The sequence below is a fragment of the Cinclus cinclus genome, chromosome 5 (assembly GCF_963662255.1).
Source record: "Cinclus cinclus chromosome 5, bCinCin1.1, whole genome shotgun sequence".
Lineage (NCBI taxonomy): Eukaryota > Metazoa > Chordata > Aves > Passeriformes > Cinclidae > Cinclus > Cinclus cinclus.
In genome coordinates, this window is record NC_085050.1 from 11,639,544 (window position 1) to 11,667,459 (window position 27,916).

Sequence of the window (27,916 nt, forward strand, 5' to 3'; positions counted from 1 at the left end):
TTATTGCAAAATGTATTTTTCTTTCATTAACAGCAGTAGAATGTTTTTCAAGATCATCACTTGTATCTTGAAACAAAACTTTGAAGATATTACATATTCACCTGAAATACATCATCAAACATTATTGAACCTGAAAGTATACAAAGAAAGTCCTTATCTCCTTTGGGTGAACAGTTACTATAAAGTCCTCTGAGGTCTCTGTGCTGTTGAAGAACTCTGCAAAACACAAAAGCATTGGCAATTTACTAAAGCAGCTTTACTCAAATGGACATGTTATTCTATCACATCAGTTTTAACTCATCCATTCCATAAAAGCTAGTGTTTGAGCAGATTCTCCTCCCTAAAAACTCTACGTATTATAGAGCTTAAGATATAGCCATTCCAAATATTAAAAGACACAACAATTTATCTTTTCACACACTGACTGATAGAGAAAATGTGCAATGACCCCGAGTCATGCATCTTTTCTACATGATGAATAAAGAGCAAGCTTCAAGATGCAGGTCAAATAGAGATTTAAACTCTCACCAAGCCCATTCCAAAACCTCTGCAAGCTTTTTACAAGGCACAGTATGTATGTAAGTGACAGTAAGGACATTATCCAAGCAACTAACTGGAATGAGGAATAAAATGAAGTTACCCACAACATTGGATCTGAGTGTCAGCCCTAACCTGAATAATATCTACAGAGTCCTTTAAGCTGATTACAGCAGAAATATTTAACTGCAGCTGTTTTTCTGCAGCATAGACTTAAGCTTAGATAAACAAAACTCATCAGCATCTGACTAAACCAACCTGTGTCACAAGTGTGAACTCATAAAGTAGCCACTCCTATCTGGACAAAGAAAACTCCAGAAAGATTCCTAGCTTTTTGACACTTCTAGGCAAAGCAAGCTATCAGATAAATACAACAGTCTGGTACTTGCAGGGAATCTTAGCTAAATGTTCCTACCTGCAGGCTGTGACAGGTATTAGGTCTGTCATACAAAATAATAAATTTCTAATATTGCAATTTTGAAAAAGATTTTTAACTAGACTAATCACCAAGCTTCAACAGCCAACAACAATATGGACACCAGCCACCTTATTCCACCTACTTTTGCCTGGATATTGTGCAGTCTTCCATTTCCACCGCTCCAAAGTGTTCACATCCCAGGTGCCTGTGAGGGATCGCTCTTGCACTGCCATCACTGATCCCAATCCCTTCAGCAAAGACTGAGTAAAGAAAACACCAGGAATCAAACAAGAGTTCATAGACAATAGTATCAACTCACCAGCCAAGTACACAGTAAGACCAGACAGAATTTTCAACTCTAGCATTGGCCTGTAAATTAGAGCAGAGAGACTTTAAAAATCTGCAAGGCCTTGCAACACAAGGGCAAATACAGATTCACCAGGCTTCAAAATAAAAAGCTGAGGTGCTGAAAGCTTCCTCTGCATTGTAGTACATAATCCATTAAAAGGGCTGAAACTCACACTCGCTTTTTACTGAAACAGAGAATCCCACACATTGTTACCCAAGTTTCTGCCATGAAAATCAAAATAATAAACCCCTACCATGGAGTATAAAGTAATGTACTTCCATAGGAAAGATCAAATAAACATGAAACTGAAAAAGCTAGTACACGATGAAGTGACCAAGTTTGAACAACTCACAGAAATAAACTGTAGAGAAAAAAAAAAGTTTTCCTTTAATCCTGTTCACATTTCATTAATTATAGGTACAATTTTCAATAACTAATTTTCAAAAACAAACTAAGTAACTTCTGTTTCAAAAACAAAAGAGTCCTACTTTCTGCATAGTTAAGGTATTGTAGGAAGTGTTACACTACCAAGAGCTCAGCAGAACCAGTCCTACCCATATTTAGCAGTTCTTCATGCTGTGCCTATGGCAACTTCATCTGAAGTAATGGCTTCTGGGTTGCAAAGCCAAACAAGAAAAAAAGGCTCACTTCCCTCTGAGGTTAAAGTTCTACTAATACTTTCACATTCATCTTTGGTGTACTTTATAGTACACAGGATGTGTGAATCCAGAACCATTTCTCTCTGGAATGAAAACACCTCACTTAGTATTGTCTTGAAGGATTACATTTACCTTTAGATCTACCATCACAGGCTGAGACAGCACGGGATCCTCTCCAGCTTCATATAAATGTCTAATTCTTAGCAGGACACGACTGAAATCTGCATCACCTTGCTTTTGTTTACCTTTGAAAGAAATCAAAATGCATATATTTTCTTACTTTGAAATTAAACCCAAGCTTTAAACATTTTTTTAAACTTTGAACTCTCACCATTTGAACTTAATTCCTATTTTTTGAAGTTAGCAGGAGGACTAATATCAGGAAATAACCAGCTCCCACTTTGACAGGAATGTCACTAACAGGCATGACAAACTCATGTAGGAAAAATATTTTACTACTCAAGCAGAGAAATAATACAGCACAATTAACTTCCTTGACAGAGGAATTTAACACTTTGAATAAATAAATATACTAGCCACAGAAGAGAGGAAAAAAGAAAACCAGCTTATTTAAGTGTAACATCCAGCCACCTTTTTGAAGGCACCTACCCATGCTGATGCTGCGGACCTGCTCTGCATGATTAGAGTTGTACCTCCACCCTGGAATGCTCAGAGTCTGGAGATGAAGATTAGGTGGCACAGTTACAGGGAAATCATGGACTGAATTCTGCTGAAGTCGTCCAGGTAACTTTGGTTTATCTTCTCCATGCAAAATAAAGCAAAACAAGCAGTAAACATCCATCACACACAAAAGCCTGGCTAGGGCATTTCAAAGGTAAAAGTAATTTTTCTTATTCTGCCAAGGCAGAGGCAAAGTAGATGACACACTTTCTCCCCCAAGGCCTTCCAAGATACAAAGCAGAAAGCAGAATGATTTTAACTGCTAGAAAACTGTATCAGCACTTTCCACAAAACAAATTTCACTGCAGTTTAAAATTTCACTACCAGGCTTCAGTTTCAGTTGATATGGCAAACAAATATTTTTAAAAGTATGGTCATTAAGGACTCAGCATCCAAGAAGCTGATATATGGTGCACTTTAGACTTTGCACTAATTCCCTGTGTGAACATTTTGTACTCATTAGATGCTTTAAAATTTATTTTCCCCTGAAAGTAGAGATAATTATTTAACAAGAGAAACATTTCATATACTTGGACAACATCCATGTTTGAAATTCATGCAAAGTAATTAGCAGGCTCTAAATCTGTCTCCTAACTCACTACATACTATCTTTGCCTCACAGGAGGCTTGAAGTCTGCATTTAAAAACTCAACAGCATAAATCAAAGCAACATAAACAGGCCCTTCAGATGCTGAAGATAGCATAAGAAGCTGAATGATTACCTGATAATGCTCCAAACATTACTACTGGCCTATGCTCTAATGCCAGTCCACTTGTCCGGTACAAAGTATTGGTGGCAGCCTTGGTTCCTAAAATGAGCCAAATTACAGGGCGAACCACTGAAGAGTCATTCAAAGTGAGATTGTTATTCAGGTTCCACTGAAGGTTGTTCCATATTCTTCTGTGTAGCATCACCTGTATTGGGAAGGCAAAAGTCAAAACTGGAATCAGCCATCAGGTTTCACTTACATTATCAACAGCCATGAAATTATATTCATGTAGAAAAGGAAATAAAAATGTATACGTCACCTCGACTTGTCCATTCCCTTGACTTGATACACCATGAGCTCTTTCTGCAAGCAGCATCAACCTTGTGGTATCATCTTCGATGTAGGCAGTCTGGACCATAGGGTAATAGTTCTGTAAACATACAGCAAACCAGGCAGAGATAATATTAACCCAGGAGACGGAGAACAAAGACACAACTAACTTTGGATTACACCTTTGTGCCTACCCGAGCCACTGTGTTATTCACATACGCCTTGAATGGTCTTTTCTGCATCTGATACCCATTGTTGTCAGTGTAGAGGAGTTGTCTGGTGTTCAAATTTGTGGTTGTTCTTAGAACTGCTTCACGATTTAATTCCAAAGGCCCAACACTGTACTCTTGCTCTATCCTATGGCAAAGCAGTTTCCCATCGTAGCCTTCTGGTACTGAATACAGCCTGGTATACACTGCATATATATAGTCCTGAGAAGCAACATTGCTATAAAAATGAGAGGAAGGATGCAGAGTTCATAAAGTGAGGTACTTGATTGGTTATGACAAAACTTGCAAGGCACTCATGATGTCATCCTACACAGACAACTTTCTTGCCCATTTTCTATTTATTTAATGGACAATTATATTTAATTTCAATTTAACTTTCAAATATGGAGATATTCAATCAGAGTAAGTGATATCCTGTAAGTTTCCTTCATGCTACAAGTGTCAGGAGGATTCTTCATTCAATTACAAAAGCTCTGTTTTTCTCAAAATTAACAACAAATTAAAAATTACTATGACTGCCCTAAGCAACATATTTACATTGCATAGAATACATGCATTTTTTCAATCTGGGTGACCTCAATTTTGATACCAAGAATTCCACACTACTTTCCAAAGGTCCTTCTCAGCTACAATCCTTGAGCAATGCCATGTAAAGCAAAAGACTTCAACCAAACAACCAGATTTAAAAGAGGATGAAGGGTTTATAGACTGATAAAATTTTAACACAGAAAGGTAGCTAGCTCATCATGGGACAGAGTGATCTTATAAAGAATTAATTTCTCCTGTCTCTGATTTGCTTTCAAGATAGATATTCACAGTTATGAAAATTATCATTATGTTCAATTTCCATCCATGTAAGATATTAGCTGCAATATTCACTGGGTTGTACAGAACCAGTTTCTCAACAGAAGTTGCATTAAGAAATGTACCACAGAGGATCACCCTAAACAATCTCCACGTCCATCCCTCCCTCCTGTAGCAATATGTGCTTCAGAAGTGGGCCAATGTGAACCTTATGAAGTTCAACAAGACCAAGTACAAGGTCCTGCACATGTGTCTGGGCAATCCCAAGCACAAACACAGGCTGGGCAGCGAAAGGCTGGAGAGCAGCCCTTCGGAGAAGGAACTGGGGGTGTTGGTTAATAAGAAACTCAACATGAGCTGGTAAATATGTGCTCACAAGCCCAAAAACCCAAACATGTCCTGGGTTGCCTCCAAAGCAGCACAGCCAGCAGGTCAAGGGAGGACAGTCTGCCCCTCTGCTTCCCCTTCATGAGACCCTACCCATAGTACTGCACCCAGCCCTGTGGCCCTCAACACGGGAAGAACAAGGACCTGTTGGAAGGAGTCCAGAGGAGGGCCACAATGGCAATCAGAGCACGGAGCATCTCTCCTATGAAGACAGTTTAAGATTGTTCAGTCTGGAGAAGAAAAGGCTCTTGAGAGACTTTAGAGCAGCCTTCCAATGCCTGAAGGGGACCTACAAGAGCTGGACAAGGGCATGTAGTGATAGGACTAGGGGAAATGGCTTTAAACCAAAAAAGAGTAGGTTTAGATAAGATGTTAGGAAGAAATTCCTTACTCTGAGGGTAGCAAGACACTGTTGCACAGAAACACTGGATGCTCCGTCCCTGGAGGTGCAAAAGGCTCTGGCTCTGGCCCTGAAGCCAGAGGATGGGGTTTTGGATGGGGCTTTGAGCAACCTGGTCTAATGGAAGGTGTCCCTGCAGGGAGTTTGGAACTGGACCTTTACAGTCCTCCTAACACCAACAATTCTATGGTTTATAGAAGTCACTTCCTCAGCAGCACATTCAGCAGATATATGATAGTTCTTTTGTCTAAATACTAAAGAGTACAAATACACAGAGCCCACGGTTTAGGAGAAACTGCACAGAAGTAACCTCATACATATCTAAGCATTCCTGTGAAGTAAAGCTGTAATGGTGCTGTACCTGTAGAAATACTGCCGTATCTCTGTCATCAAGTTTCCAGACATCACTTCCAACCCCACTGCTTTTGATACAGGAACAGCTGAAGCATTTGGAGCAAATAAGTAGTTATCTGAAATGGGTCCTTTCTTTGTGTCTCCATTTATGTGGTACTCAAGGAACTCCTGGGTGAACTGGACAGTCTGGTTAGTCTCCCTGAGAATCCACAGAAGAGTAAAAATTATAAAACTTACAAACACATTTTGTACATGATAAATGCAAAGCTGAACAGCAACAGGAATGAGGCTGGAAATGTAAGTACAAAAAACTGTTTCTTCACAGTGGACTGATTTTGTGAGACTGAGTAAATGAGGACAGCAGAGAATTAAAGTGCTTCCCATTAAGATATATGTCAGTTTGTAAGCAAATGGAGTTTCTATATAATTTTCTATTTTTGTAGAAGAGAAACATCTTAAGATTAAACTTCATCTATATTACCTCATTGTTTTGATGCCAGATCTGCTACAGGATTAGAACTACCCATTTCACAAAGAAGAGGTACACTGCACCACACTAATGAATAATTAGGGTCATTTAATTTTGTAGCTAGGTAAAATCAGCTTGATGCAAGTTTCCATGTCTAACACTAGTAACAAATGAACAGGGTAGCAACATTTACAATCACTCACTATCTACTGTATATCCTCCTCTCTTCACTGAAACTTACAGTTCAGCTATTCATGTCTTCTATGACAAATTTTAGAAAGTCGTATGAAGGCAATTTTAAATGCTGCTCTCAGCTGCCCTCTCTGCCTTTGGCAGTTTGCCGTGAGAACAGGAAAAATCACTTCATCTAGCATACAAATTTATACTGCCAAAAATTTTATCTCATGTTAATCCAGCTACCCACAATTTGTAATAACTGAGGAGAATATCCAAGTGTTTTCTCCTCCTCTTATGAGACGCTTTTAGCGCAGGGGAAGGATCTAGAAGTTCTACCTGCTGCACTTGAATGTAAAAGGCTTCCAAATTGAAGATCCCATTTTTTTTCAGCCTTTCCTCCCAACTTTGCCTGTGAGGCCTCATTCTTTCCCATTACCCCACTGCAAACTTTCCGAAATTCAAGCATTTTGAGCTTGTCTGAAGGCTTGTGAAGAAACTGAATATCTCATTTCCCTTACAGGTGGAATTCCAGTTCTTGCTGCCTGCCAGAACAGGATGGAGAAAACTGGAATCTGAATTTAGATTTTTGTTCTTCTACACTGTATTTCTCATAGAATCTGGAGACAGTTATGATCTGGAGGCACTCTGAGAAAATACTTACACCAGGATTTTTAGTTAAGGTCCAGCTATACTCTGAAAGCTAATAAGTATTATTAAAATACTTAACAAGTAACAAGTTACAATAATAAGTAACAATACTTAACAAGGCAACAAGTTCTTGCTCTAGGAGGCAGAATTATGAACAAAACTGCAGAGGTGAAAGATCTAGCCATGACCATGCCAGTGTCAAAGGGGTCAAATATTCCATCAGTATATAAATAGGTGACAATCTGAATCCTGAGCAAGTGAAACACAGCACAACTGCACTGAAGATGAAGAAATTTGGCCAATTCGTATCAGCTGAGAAAGCATCTGAAAACCTCAAATCTCACCCAAATCTGGATAATTCTTCCATTTTATCTACCTGATTAAATGGAAATTCCTTAGTTAGAAGTTTCCTTTCAAACAGTTGTGTAGCTTTCTATCACAGAAAGAGTGATATGGGACTTGCAAAACACTACTTAGTATAAGCTCTTACTTTATCACTTAAGACTCATTGTGTAGCTGTACTGTATGAGCTTACTTAGTAATTTTTAATAAAAATGCACATTCATAATCCTCTTTTGTTCTAAAGTACACTAAAACTCTGCTGATACACTAGTTGTTACTGTGATATGTCATCTCAGACCAACTGCAAAGTTAAACACGGCAACATCACAGAAGTAGTATGGAATCATGCCTGTGCTAGTGTTGAAGTGTCCTGTTAAAAGGAGGCCATGTGAAATGGGGATAAAAAAGAATTTTAAAGAACATAAAGAACATTTTGTTGAGTCTTGTAATTAAGACACATAATACAGCCCTTGGACTTATTTTTATGAAGCATTTTACAAAATCTGAAACACTATTGAAAGAAGCAGACAATCTCACCTCTCTATAATGCTGTGCATCAGGTTGGTGTTTTGGTCAAACACAATCTGGTAGCAGTTGTTAACCACAGGGAACAACTGTCGACTGTGCTGATCTGCACGAGTCAAGTCTCTCCGCTTGTACTTGACTGAGCTCCCAATAAATGCTGACTGTTTACCATCCAGGGGTTTAATACTGTATTTTCTGTAGCTCAGACCACTTATTGCAACTAGAATATACAGATCATAGGTAGACTGGGATTCCACAGAGCTTTGAACCTGTATATTAGTGAACACAAAAATGTTCCATTACAGAAAATGAATTAGTAAGGCAATTACCTTCATGTGTTGTAAGCCCTAAATTATAAAAATTAGCTTCCACTTCAATAGCAAGTTTCTAAGCATGCCATTTTTATAATTCTAAATTATAATGTAGATCCATGCTGCTTTTAATTGGGAACCTGGTGAACTTGGATTAAGCTGAGCCTTTTGAGTGAAGGAAAAAGTTGCTAAGCAAATTAAAGGGTTATTTTAATGTGAACAGGCAATCATCGATTTAAGATCACACTGCAAAATGTCTATATGAGCAGATACAATAATAAATTAAATTGATCAGTCAAATGACAAATGCAACACAAGAGACATCACTAGTGCAAAAAAAGAAAACTCATGACAAGAGGAGGAAGTACCAACATGCACCTTCACCTTAGAGAAGGCACAGGGAAAGGAAGTAGCACCAGTGTTATGTAATACTGACATACCTTAAACAATTTTTAATCATCTTTCAATTACATGTATCCTGCCCATTAATATTATATACTTTAGTTCTATTTTTGATTTGGAGAAAGAAAAGGGGACTAGATAAATACTGAACAGATTCTATAGACAAAGAGGCTAGTTATGACTAACAAGCAATTCAAGCAAACTGTTTGTACCTTCACACTGTGGACTGACATATGTCCAGCTACACCACAGACAACCTAACAATAGTGGCATCAATAGGGTCTACTCTCATTCTCTCCCTTCATGATACTCGTGCATGTGGTGAAAAAGGCAGCAGAGCACTTGCCAAAGCTTCAATTCCTCTCAGCCACATATTCACACCAATGTCTTGAGCTAAAGTTTTATTTCTCACAAAAGGAAGGAGTGTGTAATCTGAATGCACTCTTGAATTGCACATACTGGAATTAAAAGACCCCAAACCACCTTGTCGTAACTGCTGAAGAGATTTTACTTAGCCTCAAGTGACTATCCACAAACATGTAAGAGTAACTTCCAGCAACAGAGAATTCAGATCAATGTGGTACAGAGAGTTTTCCCTTTTTAAACTAAGGGCAACTTGCCTTTAGGGCATCCTAAATTCTGAATAAATGCCTTGAATAAATATCAATCTTGTATCTTACAAGGCTGAAGTAATTCAGACAGCAAGACTTCTGGGAGGTAAGTGACTGACAGGCAAGCATGACCATGGGCCAGCCCAAACAGATTGATGGTTTCCAGATAAAGGCAGTATGGTCTTATGCCATCACATGTACATGTAGAGGAACAAGGGACAGCTGCTGTGCATCACTACCTGACTACACTGTGCTTTAATGCACAGTCACAATCATAACCCACAGGTCACAGAAACTGCAGCTGGCAGAATTTGCTGACTATCTGGCATCTCAGGGACAGAGGAGAGCATCTGGAATTGCATCAGGCCTCTTCAGGCCTTATAAGCAGGAAATGTTCCTGGAGGTTTATCAAGCCACTGATGATGATCCATTCTGTACAGCAGATGCTTCTGAGAAATGCTAGTGCTAGCTTTCACTTGAGGCCACTTTCTTCCCTCCCAGGGAACAGCTGGCTGTGTCTTGGAGCTTGGCTATGACAGAATGAGCCATCAAATGGTAACTGACTGACACCAGTTTCTAAGATCTACATTTCTTAATTCTCTTCTTGTCCCTCCCCAAGGCAATCTGTCAGTTGTACAAACTGGGCTGTCAATTGTAAGGCAGTGCTTCAACATAAAAGGATTTATTTGAAACAGTGCTTTTTAGAGAAAACAAAATAAGGTAAGAAGCACCAGGTCACATACAGCAGACATGCAAAAGACAAACCAAACACACTACAAGAGCAGCAAGTCCTTTTGGGCAGTTAAAAAAGTCTCTCTGTTAAGACAAGAGGCAAGCAAAAACAACCCCTGAAGGACAAGTAGAAAAATCCCAGTTCAACAGGAGGTAGGATACAGTCAAATGAAAACTGACGAGAGAAAAGTAACAGAAAGAAACAAAGTTGAAGTACCTGTGCTGGCACAGAATGCCCCAGTTCATCATATACACTCATCTCCTCATTGCTGACAGAAACTGTGACAAAGGTAGTGATGTTCCATGCCAGTGGGTTATAGACAACAACATACTGGTCAACATCTGTAGCACCTTTATGCATGCAAACAAACAAAACTGGCAGTCACTATATTATGCATTTTTAAAATGTAGTATTAAAAAGTATTTAAGAAATCTGTCTAGATACAACATCCTTATAAAATTTTAACATAAAACCCTGCAGTAAAACTTCATGATTGAAAAAAGAAAAACATTTTATAGTCCTTCATAAAAACCTCTTCTGCTTTATTCTTCTGTTTTCTGCCCAATCAAAAAAGACTGTGCATTCAGAAAATGACACCTGACTTGTATATAAATGCATTTAGTGAAGATAAGCTGCTTACAACTCATTGTCATGCAGTATTAACTTTATCAGAGTTATACAGAAGATCAAATGAGAAGCCTAATTTAAAAACAGCCCTGTAAAAATCCAAATCAGTCTGTTGCACAGCCCACAGCACTATTTACATCTGACAGTTTAAAAAGTTTCCAAGGTAAAGATAAAATGGACTGTACAGTCTTTAGAACAGACTTCTTAAAAATCCTTATACATTTTTTACACAAGCTGGCAGTACATTATAGCAAGAACATTTCTTGACTCAGACTGTGCTTGTTATCATGTAGTGCTCTATTGCAGAGTGAGGTCAGTTTAGTGACTACTCTGATCAGCACCTCTTCCTCCCCTTGTTTTACATTTGAGGTCTGAATCTGAGAGCTAGGTCTAATATATGCACTGAGGTAAAGTTCTGTCTAACATCAGCTGAGAAATCCTGAGTCTCATATGGCAAACAGGATTTTCTAGCCATGATTCACAGAACTTTGATGTACATAATATGTTGATTGTTTTGGAGAAAAAGATGATAGCTTTCATAAGGTAGCCTGAAAATTGGAAAAGCTGTGCAGTAAGTACCTGGTTTTCCTGAGCCTGTAGTGTAAACAGAAGAATAGACCTCTCCATTCTTCTTTGCATTATTGATATCAAAGATTATGGAAGCCATTAGCTTCTTTACGTTGAACATTCCATACATCAAGTTATTCATGTACATGTCCTTCACCTTGGGAGACTCTGTGCCTGTTATACCATCGTGGTGCTGGACCTTATATTTAAAAGAAATTTGAAAGGTGCAACAGGATGACAACTTCAGGTTTGCACCTGTATTAGCATAACAGTCAACTAAACTTCTGACACACATATTAAAACAATAAGAGATGACAGCTATATTCAGATTCACATTCTGCCTACTCTGCATTCCTACATACTGCATGAAGCGGTCAAAGACAAGATGCATACAGATTTCCCTCTGTACATATTCCTCTTTTAATATACTAAAATTACATCCTTAGAGGAAAAAACCAAACAAGTTACTAAAACCAAGAATGTGGCAAATATATTGTAACAAGACAGGTTTTTCATTTCCTACTTAGATCTGGTCATTACCTTAGCAGACAAAAATTACTGACAGCACTGATGACTGAAAATGTTTAATGATACAAGGCTAATCACTTAGTTGCTGATCTTTGAAAAAACAATTCTGTCCTTCCTCTTCTAACTTGCAGAAGTAGAGATTACCAGTAGTTTTCAATGAGTTCCACTTGTGTTTTGTTTTCATTTACTTTTAATAAAAATTTTGTAAATAACAAAAATAACACTAAGAAAGAGAATTCCATAAGCAAAGTTTCAAACCACATACTCTTTCACTGGTTGAAGAAAACATTTGCCAGTAACCATGTCTTGAATGCATGGTTAAGAGGCTGAAATAATGTTTCAAGACATTTTTTTGAAAAACTATTTCATTCTTACTTATGATTTGCAAAAGGGGGAAAGTTATTTCCAAAAATACAAAAGCAATATTGAGACACTCTAACTGAAACACTTATGCAAACTTTTCATTTGGAAAATAAACATTTTCATTCAAAAGAGAAAATAAATCAATCTTTACCTCCGAAACTGCCCATCTAAGACTCTGAAGTTGCTCTAAGGCTTTACATTTGCAAATAGAACCTTCTGGGTGTTTCCAGACATACTGTGTGAAAAAGGACTCTCCAGCATAAAGCAGTGAACTTGCTCTCCTTGCAATTCCTTTTAATGTGCTCCGAGAAGTATAAAACCCAGTCCATGCTTGGAATGGCTCTGTTTAGAGTGGAACAGATTCAATACACATCAAAATACCATTTCATTTATTCTATTATTACTACTACTGCTACTGCTAGTGTTCAACTTCTTACATGAATCCTACTGGGGATTTACACAGCAGCCATCAAGTGGAAAGGTCATAAAGCCTACAAAGAAACTTAGCCAGGAACATGCATTTTGAAAAACTATCATCTCTCCTACAGTTCTAGAAACATGCAAGTTTGATACAAAGCCAGTATGAGCTAAGTTAACCTGTGTTTATGGGAATTTCCTCCTTGTGGATCTGCACAGAATATTTTTCAAAGTTTCACTGAAGTATATATAATTATTAGTAGTTGTTAATAAAATAGATTTTAATCTTTGGTAACTGCTTGATGCATGCACACTACATTTCGACCTCTAGTCAAAGGAATTCAGCTTAATTTCTTCAAAATGGAGTAGAAACAGTGATGGGATGACTCCAAACTACTGCAGCACTTCAAACTACATCAAAAGATGCCCTCAAGTGGTTACTGGAAAGTATTTCAACATTCTGTTTGTGTTAATGTTTCAGTTTCCCACAGAGTGAACTAGGAAATCAATTATTTGTTTTTAAAACCTTCAAATCCTCCTTAGGGATGAGAGTGTTCATTTGGGGGAAATTTCTTTTAAAATACACTAGTGATAAATAGGTTTTCCAGAAAGAAGTTGCAGAAAGTGTTTTTCAAAGAGCATACAGGAAACTGTAATAATCTGCTATCAGCCCAAGATCAAAGACAATAATTAGAAAATAGGATATTTAGCTCAAAAAACTTCAGGACAAATTATTTTTTACCTGAAAGACACTAGAAGTTTCCACAGAATTAATTCAATTTTATTTTTCAACGTTACAAGAACCACACATACATATCAGCACAGTACAATGGATGCAGAGTAGAAGGAAATACTTATCTGGGACTCAAAATTTGAGTTTCCATATGTCATAAGTGACAGTGAGCCCAACAAGTGACTCAGAAAAAAAGGGCACAGCAAGAATAAGAGAGGATTAATCATCAAGAAGCAAAACAGCATGTGGGAGAAAGTGCACTCCAATCTATACTGCAATTGCAAGGCACAGAAACTCATTTGGGGAAAAAAAAACTACATCTCTGTGTGGGCACCCACCTGGAACACTGAAGGTGCTGCTATTATGCAAGCTAATAGCAATTGAATCCTGCAGGTAAATTATGTCAAAAGATAAAGGAAAGAACCCAGATGTAAAAGGATATTAGCAGTTAGAGCTGGCAATGCTTTTATCATCAAGTTGTTAGGTATGACATGATCCCTAGAGGGAGGTGATGGAGTCAGGGATCACTCCATGCCATGATTCACAGGAAGCAATGGTTATTTTTATTAATTGAAAAGTTGAGAGACACATTACAGAACAGTCTGAAATATATGTACACAGCCAAAAAATGTGATAAAGCAGTGGTAGCTACAATTATACAGAAAAGTGTTTTAATGAAATCAATGGCATTTTAATAATAAACCAGGCAATAAAATAAATTATTGAGTAGTTGGCTATGTCTTCTCTCTGCATACTTTGATATGAGGTCTAAAAGGGTATATTTATTAGGGAAAAAAATTAAAGGGATGTTGGGTATGGCACGACTTTTTGTATTTTTCTAGTACTTTTAGCTCTGCTTGAAAAGCTGTTAGTGCAGCAGGTAAGGTGCAAACAAGCAACAAGGAACTACAAAGAACTTTTGTAATGCTGTATTACAAAATTTCAGAAATACTGATGGTATTTTTACTTGCTCAGACTTCATTTGTAAGACAATTCATTCCCACCTCAGAATTTCAAACCGTTTTCTTTAATGAAAAAGGCAAGACTTTCTCCTACAGGAGACTTTAGGGGTCTACATAAGTATTTTGTTTGGATTAGGTCACCCTTACCTAGTATGCTTCGCTTTATATAAAAGATTGGATTTGCAGCTCACAAACTGGATTCCTGATGGATGCAACAAGCATTAATGGGCATTCAAGTCTATATGACCAGATTATATATTTCCTGCAATTCCTTAGTGTGACCACCAAATCCTCAACATCGACTGTTTCACTTTGGGAATCCCCATCCCTCTGTAGTAACACGGGACTACCCCAAGAGCTTTCAGATTGCCTTGGTCCCTTGGTTACCTGTAGCATCTCCAGACATTCACAGATGACTCCACATCACATTTTCTACCTCTGGTTTAAGCTATGCATAATCCAGTTCTTTTAAACAGTAAAAAAAAGGACATTGTTCTATTGGGCCACACAGCCATCTTTTTTACACAACTAAGTTGGGATCAACTCATCACTTCATAGAGTGAACAAATTTTATAAGGCATTTTTCTTCTTTTTATCTCATTTTTCCTCATTAAAATTTTACATATGTACATTTGAGGAAGACATTAGGCAGCTGTGAACTTAATTACCTGTTGAATATGGAAGAAAGTCTTGAGAGTCCCGAATTTCCCATGTAAGATTCCTGCTATAAACTGCTTGGAAGTAATCACTGACAGTGGCATACTGGACAGTCACTCCAAACTCAGCAGAATTCTTGTTAATATAATCCACCAACAGGTCCATGTTAGAGTACTGAACAGATGCATTAAAGAACTGCTTGTCACAGCCCTGAAATTCCCAAAACAGAACAGCCAAATGACTTTGGGTCACATAATTAAGGAGGATAATTTTTAACACTAGTTTATGTTTCAGGGGTATTTATTTTGATTTTGACTGCCCATATAACTGATATTAGTTACAAAACTATCAAGACTGGGCAAGGTTACTTGCACAGATTGTCTGCATACATGAAAAAATCATGAAAAAGCATAGAGTTTTAGAACCATATATTGTCTCTACTTCTTTACATAGCATTATCACAAGCACAGAAACCCAGAAGTTTTCATACATTACTGCAGAACTGTGGTTTTGGATCTATATGTTAGGGATTTATTTGGATTGTACAAAACTTCTCCCCATTGCAGCACAATTTTCACTCTAGCACAACTACAGAGTGTTATATTCTACTTCTCACTCTCTACAAAAATAATAAATTCAACATAATTCAGTGTCATAAACACAGGAGAAAAACAAATCAGTGACTCAAAGCTGCATCAGTCAGAAGAAGTTCTTTGCAACAACAGATATCATGGTGTAATAGCCCATAAAGAGCACACATAATCCTTTAATATTGAAATTATGAGACATACAGCATCCATCAAAATTAGAAACCAGACTGTACATTCAGTTTAGGCAAAGTTATCCTTTCCGACGGACTTGAAAACAGCATGAGCACATCAGTGCTACATGTATGTGTAGGATGTAATTAACACAACATATTTCTGAAGAAAGTGTTTGGATGACCAAGCTGGGATATGCTTGCCTATGGTTCTAGCTAAAATACAAAGACTGTATAAGAAAATGGTTACACACCTGCTACAAAAGACCATGACTGCATAAGTGTCATACACTTTCCTGTAATGCTGCAATTTTTGTTAACACAGGATTATGTTGGGCTAAGCAGTTAAAAAAGGAGATCATTTAAATAGACAAATCAAAGGCTGAAAAAAGGAAGCAGTACTGCAATATATAGTTATGCAAGAGGTTATCTTTACAGTTTTGTCACTTTTTTTCTATATTGAGTAGGGTGGAAGACTTGATAGACAACTGGCAGGTTATAGAAGGAAATTTTAAATATCATTACTAGTCAGACATTTAGACCACAATTATTAGAAAAGCACTTCATGTCATGTTGTTTGTACCAGCATTTCTGCAGTACCTACTGCAGCAAGTACCATCCACTCACACTCTGGAATGTACCTGTCTCTTCTAAAGGAAACACTGAGCAGGCACTTACCCATGGCCACAACACGTCCCCCGTCCGGAACCAGGCCGCTCTCTCCTTAATGTTTGCCACCATGGTTTGTGCATACAGGTGGAGGTTAGCATCTGTAACAGGGAGACTCATATTTGGATAAACACCATCTTTTGGTGGATCTGGGAAAGTTGCAAATCCATTCCAAAAAAATCCTGACCTAAGTAGAAGTAGAAAGCAGTAACCTGTAAACAGGATTTACTCAACTGGGAAAAACACATCAAAAAGTGCTGGTATAAAAAGTACATACCCAGGGACTAAGAGGCAAAAAAAAAAAATCCATTTATATTCATTGCTAGTATTTAGGTTTAAGTATTTATTTGGGGGTGGAAATAGGGGGAAGAGTCTCCAGTTTTCTTTCAACACTGTGCAACTTTTCAAGTCCCTGCTGCTTTCTGGCATAGAACAAAAAAAACATAGGACAAACTAGCAAGCTTTGTAACAATGAGAATGTTTCCCCATGTAGACTTGATTTTCAAAGAGTATTTTACAGGATAAGCCAGTAAGCAAAAGAAACTTTTCAAAAGTTCTCAGATTTCCTCACAAAATAAATGGCATTTTTTTTGTTGCTTTAGTTTACATATGGACAATATATACAATCTCAGCTCAAGATAATGCTGAAAATCTCCCATAGAAAATCAATTAGCAACAGCCAAGTCCCTACTGAGCTTCCTGGAGCTTTTAAAACTTTACTTCCAGGCAGAGAAAAAAGACCCCAGTTCTGCTTTGGACATTTTCTGTTTGCAGTAATTAATTTGTTTCACATTTTTATTCTATTTTTTAAATAAAGACTGACACTGTAAGTCACTCACTGCATTTTAAGTAGATGAAAGCCATACTATGTTTCAGGCCTCTTGGTTTAAGAAAATAAGTCTGTCAATATTAAAAGGTATTTTTTTATGCCTGCCATTACTAAGTGTCATTTTCGAGAATTCAGTAGTTAGGTACTGAGCAAACTTAATTTATTACGGTGGAAATAAGGATTATTAAGCTTAATAATCCTTACTCAGATCTACAGAGTCTAGACATCTCCTTGACCTACCACACATCAGGAGAAAGCAATAGGATACTTTTGAAAGAAAACAGTCATAGAAAATGCTTAAACCCCAATAATATAAACTCTCAGAAGTGAATAGCATTTATGCATATTTAGGAAATCTTTGGACCTGTTTGAAAAAGGTAATTGCGATGGAGTACAGTAGCTGTACTGATCCATAACATGGGTGAAGATCTCCTGTCTTTCAGATAAGGAGGGAGAGCCCTGCCATACAAACTGAAGTTTCTGGAAAACAAAAAGAGATAAGAAACCATTACCCTTGATGACATTCACAAAAATAAATCATTAACATCTTAAGACTTCAGAGTTCCCATCTTCCCTTCCACTACTTTTAATACTTTTAAGTGCTTTTTCTGGGGTACCAGCGCCAATGGTACCCCAGGCAAGGTCAAACACTATATACAGAAGGCAACATCAGTGCCTCTTTCCATTAGAATTGATGCAGGAGAGGAGGCAGCACACTGCCAAGCATACTATAATCCAGGTATAAGCCTGGCTTATCACAGCCATTATACCTCGGTTGTTTCAAAGGAAGCTGAACACCTGTAAGCTAGAAAAAAATCCAGATGAAGTCTGACTGCACCATAGTCAGTGTAGTCATGAATCAATGTTTAACTGATGTTAATGTTTAAATTCTACTGAACTAGAATTTTACTGCTTTGGAAGCCTTCAGACAGTTAAGGGCCAGAAAAAAAACCAACTAGCCGAGCAAAGATTGTCAAAAGCTCATAAAGGTTTTAACAGAAAGAAAGTACTGCAAATCATTGCAAACACAAGGTGGTAGGTCCAGGCTTCACTAAATTCAACATGAATTCTGTTGTCTTCTTCAGAAACACTTGAGTTTTACCCAAGATTCATAAAAACTGCCTAGTGCCCAGAACACAGTGGTAAAAACCCTTTTTTCACATAATGTAGTGAGTAAAACTGATGACAGATCGGGGTCCAACACAGTGATACAAAAAGCATTTACTGTGTATGGGACACTGTGCAAGAGAAGGCAGAACATGAAAGAAAACCTGAATTCAGCAAAACCATGACTAGCTGCCACTTTAATTGACCCAGTATCATTAATTTTACAGGCACAAATACATGTTCTAAGCCTGACAACATTGTACCCAAAGGTTACATTTTCAAACAGCTCACATAAAACCCAACAGATACAAGATTTTCTCAGGGAAAGCTGGGACTCCTAGATGTCTCCAAACACTCCTAATTCAGTGTCCATTTAGACTTACCCATTTGCCCACATTTTGTGTCTTCTTCAGGTTAGATTACATTTTATCACAGATCAGAAGTCATGAAGACATTAATTGACCATATAACCTAGATTTAATATGTTTCACCATTACCATATGCAATCAGCATGTCCCATTTAAACAAGAAATACCTGCATTTTCTTGCACAGAAGACAGAGATTCTTATCTTAAAGTCATGGTTTAGATTACTGTTAAGAAGAGGCCAGCATTGTTTTCATTCCCAAGGGTATTTTTACCTTGTTTTTTTGCATGTCAGCCTTCAGATCATAGTCAATACGAGAAATAAGATGAGCATTGAAACCAGCCAGAGCAAAAAGAGTTGGTGTTGTAGCCGAAGCTCCAAAAGGATCAACATGCCAAGAAAACTGAGGCCTGAAGCCAAAAGTTTCATACAAAAACCCATGACCTTCTGTAAAGCAAAATTTATTCAGATTAGGAACACTTCTAAAAGTTATTTTCGTAAGTTTAATAGGCATATAGTGTTACAGGTGAGCACTTGAAGGATAGCTTCTTGTTGCTGTTTCCCAAAGCATTCAAAATTTTGGGAATTCAATCATTCAGAGCAAAACGTTTCATACTGACAATGTTATGCCAAGTATAACTTATTAACATTATAAAAGATTAATAACAAAAAGGAATTATGATTAGAGACAGGTCTCGAAAAAAGTACAGAGACACAGATCAAGTTAAGGCTAATAGCCAGGCTGGAGTCTGCATGAAAACAGCAACCTGGGGCTTAATTTAAGTTTGCTCAAATCATAAAACCCATTCTCAGAAAATTTCAGTCTCATATTAATGACAAAGGAACAGGGAAGCAAGCCATCCACTAAACAAACCTAGCATGTATATGATTATCAGTCATATGAAAAGACAAAAGCCAAAAGTTTATAGTGAACTTATACAAGATATTATTTACAACTGATATTACTAATGTAGTTACTAATGTTACTAATATAGAAATGAGTTTTGAAAAAAGAAACCCCCAAACTAGGAAAGCCCAGACAACAGCATAAACCCAGAAAAATAATTTGAATTAAACTAAAAAAAAAACAGGAAAGCAGTAGATTTTATTTGTAACCCAGGTATATTGCACTTGGATACTCATTATTAAAAAAAAAAAAATTGCAGATCATTATTTCATGGTTACAGGATTATGATCAGAACTATTTGAAAATACAGTCATATCTTCTCTGGTTTGCAAAAACTCCATTTCAAATTTTCATGTCACATTTGAATAAGTGAGGGTGCAAGGCCTCTTTTCACTTCATCTTTCCCCTGGTTAATGTCTTCCCTAGCTAAAATTTAGTTTAAGTATTCTGATGGAGCTACATTTGAAGCAGAGTTTTCTAGGCTCCTCCATAATACTGGAATTCTGGACAGACAAGAGAAGACATGAGATCTAGACCCCAAATGTCTTCTCAACTTGAACTCCACACAATCCATTTTCTTTTTATGTACTCAAACGGAGCAGAGTGTTTTCAGGAGAAACAAATGAGAGTTTTAAAATACATTAAAACTTTTGTTCCTGATGAATAAATTACCAAACTTGAATTTTATTTTAAATAAAGATTATGTTTACACAGAGTGAAATGTTAAAATAGAAATAATTAGTCTTTTCCAGCTAACTCCAATGAATAGAAAAGATGTGTTTGTGTTTAACAAAAGGATCCTTCAATTATTTTAGTATTTTATTTGAAGAAGTCCTAGGTTCAATGTTCTAAGCCCATAAAGCAACCTTTAAACACAGGAGTCAGATGAAAGAAAAGTTAATGTCCTCTCCTTCTCTTGGCCACAGTGTACTGAGGTACAGAAGCAGCTGCAAATCTTGTGCTTCTGATAAACACTGACAAGCAAGGAACAAGGCCAGTGGTGCTGTGCAGTCAGATGAAGAAAACAACAGCAATGTTTTCTGTCCCTTTACTGTCCCAGGTAGAAAGCTGCCCTGGAACAAGCAGAGTTTCCATCAGCCATGGCAGCTGGTGCTAACACGTGCCCTCCCTGCTACACCCTCGGAGCATAAAACAGACATCTCTAGCACAGTGGTGGCACCAGTTATCCTGCTCCTGTTTGTATTAAACAATGCAAGCAAACCTATGTACTAAAAGATTCTTTAAACCACCAGATGGACAGGTGTAACATACACATGTTAGATGCAAAAGTTAGAGGATTAAAATGGCAAATAGCACATCTCTTGGAAATATGCACCTCTTTTTAACAGAAGATGATAATGATTACAAATGGGGCTTTCTTCATCAAGGAAGTCCTTCAATGAATTTAATTGACCTCAGTTACATTCCCTGGCCCCCATTCTACAGAATACCTTGCCTAAACAAACAACTTCCTCACACTCTGAATTGCTACCAGGTATTTTCTTGAAGATTGTTTCATACCTTCAATTTCACCATAACTATCTTCCCAGGAATCTAAGCTCTCAAACACACACACAAAAAAAAGACCTCTGCTCCAAACAAGTTTATACCTGACAAACCAGCTTTTGGTAACCTTTGTGCCTGCTGCAGAACTGTCATGTCAAAACTAATGGCTTTTTTTTAAGCAATGATTTTTATACGAATAACACACCAGCAAGTAAAAAATAAGAAATGCTTTAATTAGTGCTTAAGAAGTCAGAAAATAATACCAGTTTTGGAGAGAAAAAATGAAAACCAAATAAAACATCCAAGGTCATAACAATGAAAAAGTTAAATGCAAATATGCATACCCGTCAACTGTAAAATTTGATCATCAATTAGTGTCACAGCTTCATCATGCATCACTTGTCCTCCAATGACAAATTCCAGTCGTCCCTCCTGAAGCAATTGACGGACCTGGCATATTGAAATTAAGACACAGAACATAAGCATCAATAAAGTCTTGTATACAAAGGCTGCAAATTCATTTGATATCACAGCACATTAACTAGATTCAACATTTGTCAAGAAGGCATCTAGGACCAAAAGTGAGATAAAAAGTTGTTTGTTCTGAGGCTATCTAAAGGAGAATAATGGAGAAAGAAAGTATTTCAATGTGGTGCACACTGATTTATCCAGCTTACACTGAAACCAGGTAACAAGAACAAAGGATGCACTGCCAGGCAGACACGGACCTTTTGGTGTTTCTCAGTAGTGCTGTTACTGTGCCTTTTTATACTGTCTGAACACCAGACACTGCAATGGCAGCATCCTGTAATCCTGCCTCAAGGCAGCTAGAGATGGAGGATTAAAACAGAAGATATTAATGCTTCTTCCAAAATCTTCCTCCCACTGCATCCAGCTTGGCTTAGGGAAGGCACTTGGTGGCTGGATGAGGGAGCAATATACAAGCAGCAATGGAGCCCCAGGCAAGCACTAATATTCAGGCTCCCAGGGTTTTAGCTGGAAACTAGATCTGTGAGATCAGGAGAGAGACAGACTGTGCCATGACACTGTGGCCACAAACATCTCTCTTCTACTCCATATGCATCTATCTTGTCTTTGGGGCACAGACAAGTTGCTCAGTTTGTGACTGACAGAATGCTTTATTAAGAAATAGTTACTCCACAGGTTTGCCTGCCTGAATAACCCACTGCTAACCTTAATTTTTGGTCTTTTTCCTATCTTAAAAAATGTCAACAATCTGCTCAACTTTTGGTGGTGACAAATGCAGCCTTCAGCAAATGCTGGGTGAAGTGGGGGGTGGTGTTTGGAGGGAGGAAGAAATAGCCTATGTCCGTTTCTAAGAGTGTTAAGAGTCTTCTCGTTTTATTTTAGTTACTTTAAAAATTCAGAGATATCTCAAACTTCCAATAAGTAAAGTTTATGCAAATCCTCAACTTTTTTTTTTTTTTAATCTGTCATGTAGGATGCCATTTTTAGAGCTATTATGTTTATTTTCCCAGGAACCTTCAGTGTCTACTCAGATAGGATGCCAGATTGTCAATTTTGATTATAATCATTTCTCTCCTTCTCGATGTTGTGAAAACGCTTCAGGGCTCAGCATTCCTAAATTAGTTCCAGCCGACTGTGGTGACTGATTAGCATGCTGGGAGACCAGATAACTGATATCTGGTGTCAGCACAGAACTGGCCCTGACCTACATGAAAAGAATCTGTGATTATTATTCCCCATTTGGATGGATGTCCAAAATATACCTCTGATCCAAACTTGGGGCCACAGAAATGTTTTTTAATGTAAGTTTTGTGGAACCACTGAGAGTCTGGAAACACAAAAATAATTCAACTAATTTAAGTAACATCCAATCTTCCTCCTCCCAAAAAAGAAAAGAAAACAGTATCTGTAAAGACAAGTGCTTTTTCTGATCAGAGGGGGGCAAAAGGAAGGACGAATGGAGGAAACATGCAGTAGTACTATAGGCAGCAGGATGCTATGGTTTTAGAACATATCTGTGATCCCTGGGACCATGCTACCATGGCTACCATGACTACAAACCAGACAGAAGTGGCTACACATCTTTTTTTTTCCCCTCTACTTAAAGCACCCAGACATCAACCCACAGTAAGGAGATAGGAATGGTTCACATGAGAAAATTCTGTGTAAATAACATGTACTAAGATCTACAAGGTTCCTATCTGGCTGAATACTGCTGCAGTACATTTCACTCTTACATATTCTCTTGTCTGAATTGAAAAACCAGCTTCTGTATCTAGGCTGTACCTTTTACTAGTTTTTAAGGCTATAGCTCCAATATAAAGCAGACACTCTAAAACACACTAGAATTAAATCCTATATCCCAAGTAAAGCACTAAATGACAAAAACAGCCAAAACAAAACAAAACAAAAAAAAAACCCCATAGTGCCTATACCACAGAAAATCATTAATGCTAGAGTGCTAGAGTTCAAGTGGAAAAAGCAGGCCAGTAACCAGAGTGACCTAATTTCAGTGACCAATATTTGCAACTTGCTAATGTTAAAAATATATCATTTATCTCCAAATTAGTTTCAAAGTTAGGCACACAGATTTAAGAGGAATTAGTTTTAACCATGTTAATTTTGGCTAAGAAACTAAAAAGTAACTAGAGGATTGAATATACAATGCATAAAAGCAACAATTATAAATAATTAGGCTAGGTAACTTAACCCTGAGTCATAGGTACTAAATTTTGCGCTACCAAGGTCAAATGTGATACACATTATTCTGGTTTCTACATAATAGCAGGAACAGATACTAGAAACATGGGCCTTGACCTTACAGCAGAATGTACTCGAAATAAGACCAACTCACCTTTGAAAGCTGGAGGACTTTCCTGACCTTCTACAAGGCAGTTCCTGTGTTATTTTCTTCCCCACTTACAGTACAGTTCTCTAATTTAAGAAATCTACAATAAAATTGTCCTACAACAGGCAAGCATGGACAGAGTGGCCCCACAATAACTGTAAACTGCATAAACCCAGCAAAATCTCTCATGCAAAGATCAGCTATGCACAGGCTGTTATTTGAATACAGAACATAACAGAAGATTCAAAATTCACTGAAGGACTATGTTAAAAAAAACAAACAAACAAACAAAAAAAACCCAAACAACAACAAAAAAAACCAACAAACCCAAAAAAACAGACAAGAGGTGTGTTTTTCACATGATGCTTCAAACATCTGGAACTTTAAACAAACTGAAATATAAAGAAATGTTGTTTGGACCCTGGTAACAAAACAGACCATGGAATGCTGAATAAGTACTTATGGGAAGTTGAACCTGTACACCCTTTGGTTTTAGGATCCAAAATAAATAACCAGCTGCTAGCCTATCAGCCCAGTCTTTGATTCAGTGTGTTTGTGTTTCATGTCTGAGAAAAGAAGAAGTGACAAATAAAACTTCACAATGATGTTACTAGGAAAAAACCCTGCCATTAAATGTACAGTCACTGCTTTGCTGTACTATCTTTGTTTACAAAGTTTTTGAGCAGTACTAACTGGAAAGAACAAAAGAGCTCCTTCTTTTGATCAGAGTTAGGTGTCAGATGTTTTAACTTGAAGTAGCATTGCCCCAGATACGTAAGTTGCCAATGAAACAAAACTGTAAAGTGTAAAAAAATCTCCAGTGCAAAGGTTACTGCCTCTTACTGCTCTAATCTATAGCTGGGATTTAACCTGTTGCAACTGCCTTTAGAGTTAAGGTCCTTTAAGTACTAGACTCAAAGGCAGCTTACACCAGACCTGGGTGAAAAGCAAATGGTGAAGTACTTTGCCCCTGTTTGTCCCTTGAAAAGAGTGGGAATTGTTTGTTAGCAGAAAGCATGGCTCTAGTGCATTTTACCTGCTGCTTCTGTGTATCTGTTGCTATCATGTCCCACCAGAGTCGAAAGAATTCCTGCTCCACAGCAATAAATTTGCGCTGTTTTCCTTTCATTAGCTCTTCTATAACAGTAGTGTAGACATTTGCTGCATAAGCATGCATGCTTTCCTGGGGGGAAAAAAAAAAAAAAAAGCTCTGTTTTACCTAAATTAAAAGGGCTGTTTCAAACACTCACCAGGCTTGAAAAGTGAGATCTCAAAAGCCACACATTTGTTGCACACTTCCGTTGTACTCTCAGAAAGATTGAGTTCTGACTACATACAGCCTTTGGCCCTTCTGCTTCAGAAAACATCCTCCTGACTAGATCAAGGTGTAGCTTCTCCCAAGACCAGCACCAATATAGGCTTTCTTTTAGACACACTGGGAACACTTACCCAGTTCATAGTTAAAGACCCCACACTCCATTCTCCCATTCCAGCTCTTCTTTTGATGGCCTGAATTACCAGAATTGCTTTTTCAGAGTGAGTATGACTCTGTGCTGTGCATTACCAGTAAAATGCAGCAATACATCTACTGTAAATTATACCATTATGAAAAATAACTCTATTTTGCTTGATGTTTTAGGATAGAGTAAAACCAAGCTTGTAAAAGAACCTGAGAATGAGTTCAACTGTTGACACAGAAACATCAGTGAAAGTGTGAGATTTTGTGCATCTACCCTATCTTGCTCCTAAAAACACCTCTATTTCAGAATGAGGCCTATGGACTTCCATTGCAATGCAAATATGACAGCTGCACCCATCAAATAATCTACCATAGTGTTATACCCTATGATATGGTATCAAATTAACAACACCATGTTAATTTTGAAGTTGTGCAAAGAGATACTTTTTGTACACTTACCTTGACCAGAACAATTTTTGTTGACCAGACTCAGTCTTCCACCTTTTACCTAGTTTAAAGTTACAATGTCTAAAGTCAAAAGCCAGCAGCCTAAGATTTCCTGAGATGTCTGTCTGTCCTTGTAACAAAGTTATTTGCATGTTATTGGACAGTTATTTTACACTAACCTAAGTGTAAAATCTAGTGTTATCTACACTACTAAGTAGATAAGGTAACACTTACCTACTTAAGCTATTGGTACTTAACATGCACCACAAAATGTACATCTTAAAGTAGTTGACACATAGATCTCTCCCCAGTGAAAAACTAACGGGCATGATATGCAAAATATGAGTGCAGAGTTTCAATTTAGGTAAATTTCCTACATGAAAATTACCATTTGAAATAAGGAGATGAGGTAATCCAAATCAGAAATTAACTTCCTAGCCCATTGCCTTCCACAACAAAAATCCAGCCACCTTTGTAAAAATGCTCATACCACTAGAAGGAAAACGTTTGAGTATAGGAGGAACGGATTAAAATACTGTTGGGTTTATCTAAATAATTTCTTCCTCAATTATTTTCCTATTGGTCCATAAGGGTTGTTTGAAATCAAGATTATTAGACACTTAAACTATGTAAAATTTTAACTAAGGATCTGAAGTTTTAGTTTTGTGTTCTCTTACGCAATTTCTGAGTAAGAGTTTGAAGTATTAAAGGAGAATTCATTAATCTTTCCTAAAAAGGGGAAACAAAAGATATGCACACCAGAGCTAGCGGGCGAGCCTAATGCCATTTCACTCTGGTGAGTGAAGCATTCACAGCATCTTTCACACATAAATGAAAAGAAAATCATACAAATTAAGAAGATTTTAGGATTTTGACTACCAAATGTAAAAGGTATCAGGCCCCACCAGATTTATTTTGCTCTGCATCTCGTATATTTAGCAAAAATTACTTTGCTACTATGTTTCAGAGATGCTAGACTCCAACCCCACTCCAGCCACTGAGAACCTGGGATCCTGCTCTTCTCTCTTCGGAAATGACAGGTTTTCCTGGAGTTTTGGCTTTGTAATAAGATAAACATAAAGACCATGAAAACCTGCCCCATAATCAAAGCCCCATCAAATGGAATTAAGACTTCCCTTTAAAAAAATGAATAAATAAATCCACCAGGAGCATCCTAGTGAACACAGGCACCCAGAAACCCACAGTCCAAGGGCACGGCTCCTACGTTAACCATTCCTCCTCCAGAAGAGGATCCCGAAACACCAGGGGATGGAGGACACACCAGGCCAGCTCGGGGCAGGAGCTGCACCGGCCGAGGATTTGCGCGTTTCTCCTCCGGGAGCTCGGCCCGCGGCGAGCCGGGCCCCGTTCCGCGGCTCCGGGCAGCGCTGTCTGCGGCTCGGCCCCGGCCGCAGCGAACCCGCCCCACCCGTGCGGCTCCCCCGCCGACCTGCACCGTGTACACCCAGCCGACGTCCATGTGGCTGTGGGCGACCACGAAGGCGCGCAGGTCGCCGCCGGCCCGCGGGAGCAGGGCGAGGAGCGGGAGCAGCGGCAGCAGCGCGGTGTGAGGGGGAGCCATGGCGGCTGCGGCGCTCCCGCCGCACTTCCGCGTCCCGCGGCACCGCCTCCCCGTACGGAATGAAATAAATAAATTAAATGAGGGGCAGGAGTCTCCCGTCGAGAGGGAGGCTCGGAGGCCCGAGGGGTGACTCCGCCTCAGCCCCGAGCGGAGCCGCGGGTGTGTGAGATCGCCGGAGCGGGCTGAGGGATGGGAACCGCAGCCTGAGCGGCGCTCGCTGGGAATTCCGGAGCTGGCTTTCCATAACACCGGGCTGCTCGGGCAGAGCCCGAGTTCTGCATCTTGGACGCCTATAAAGCTATTTGGTTTTTAGGAAGTTCCTTTGAATTGAGCGCGAGTACTTTATTTCATTGCACACTAGTTCACTAGGGATTATTGTCTGCATCTCTGACGTTTTGAAACTGAAGGATTAAATTTTATGTGGTTGAACTTCTGATCCCGTTGAAATTGTTTTTATCGCTTGTTTCGTCGCTGCTAGGAGTGGGTGGACTCTGTGCTGAGAACTGAAAAGATAAAC

At 38.3% G+C, this 27,916-nt stretch overlaps 1 protein-coding gene across 3 annotated transcripts; it reads right to left on the reverse strand.

Annotated features, from left to right (window-relative positions):
* MAN2B2 (mannosidase alpha class 2B member 2) lies at window positions 1-27,399 on the reverse strand. Of its 3 annotated transcripts, none has more exons than XM_062492661.1 (19): window positions 27,268-27,399; window positions 24,948-25,094; window positions 21,420-21,525; window positions 18,937-19,109; window positions 17,554-17,669; window positions 16,370-16,547; window positions 14,943-15,141; window positions 12,314-12,504; window positions 11,284-11,470; window positions 10,294-10,427; window positions 8,033-8,289; window positions 5,867-6,058; window positions 3,879-4,131; window positions 3,674-3,784; window positions 3,367-3,559; window positions 2,573-2,725; window positions 2,096-2,208; window positions 1,098-1,215; window positions 1-216 (listed from the first exon to the last, which is right to left on the reverse strand). In XM_062492661.1, the coding sequence occupies exons 1-19, from the start codon at window positions 27,397-27,399 to the stop codon at window positions 122-124; spliced, it is 3,048 nt and encodes a 1,015-aa protein (XP_062348645.1). In that variant the 3' UTR covers window positions 1-121. The 3 variants fall into 3 exon arrangements, with proteins under 3 accessions (XP_062348645.1, XP_062348646.1, XP_062348647.1); XM_062492662.1 differs by lacking the exon at window positions 27,268-27,399 and adding an exon at window positions 25,830-26,199; XM_062492663.1 differs by lacking the exon at window positions 27,268-27,399 and having other exon boundaries at window positions 2,573-2,722; window positions 24,948-25,491.
* Window positions 27,400-27,916: the final 517 nt, after the last annotated feature.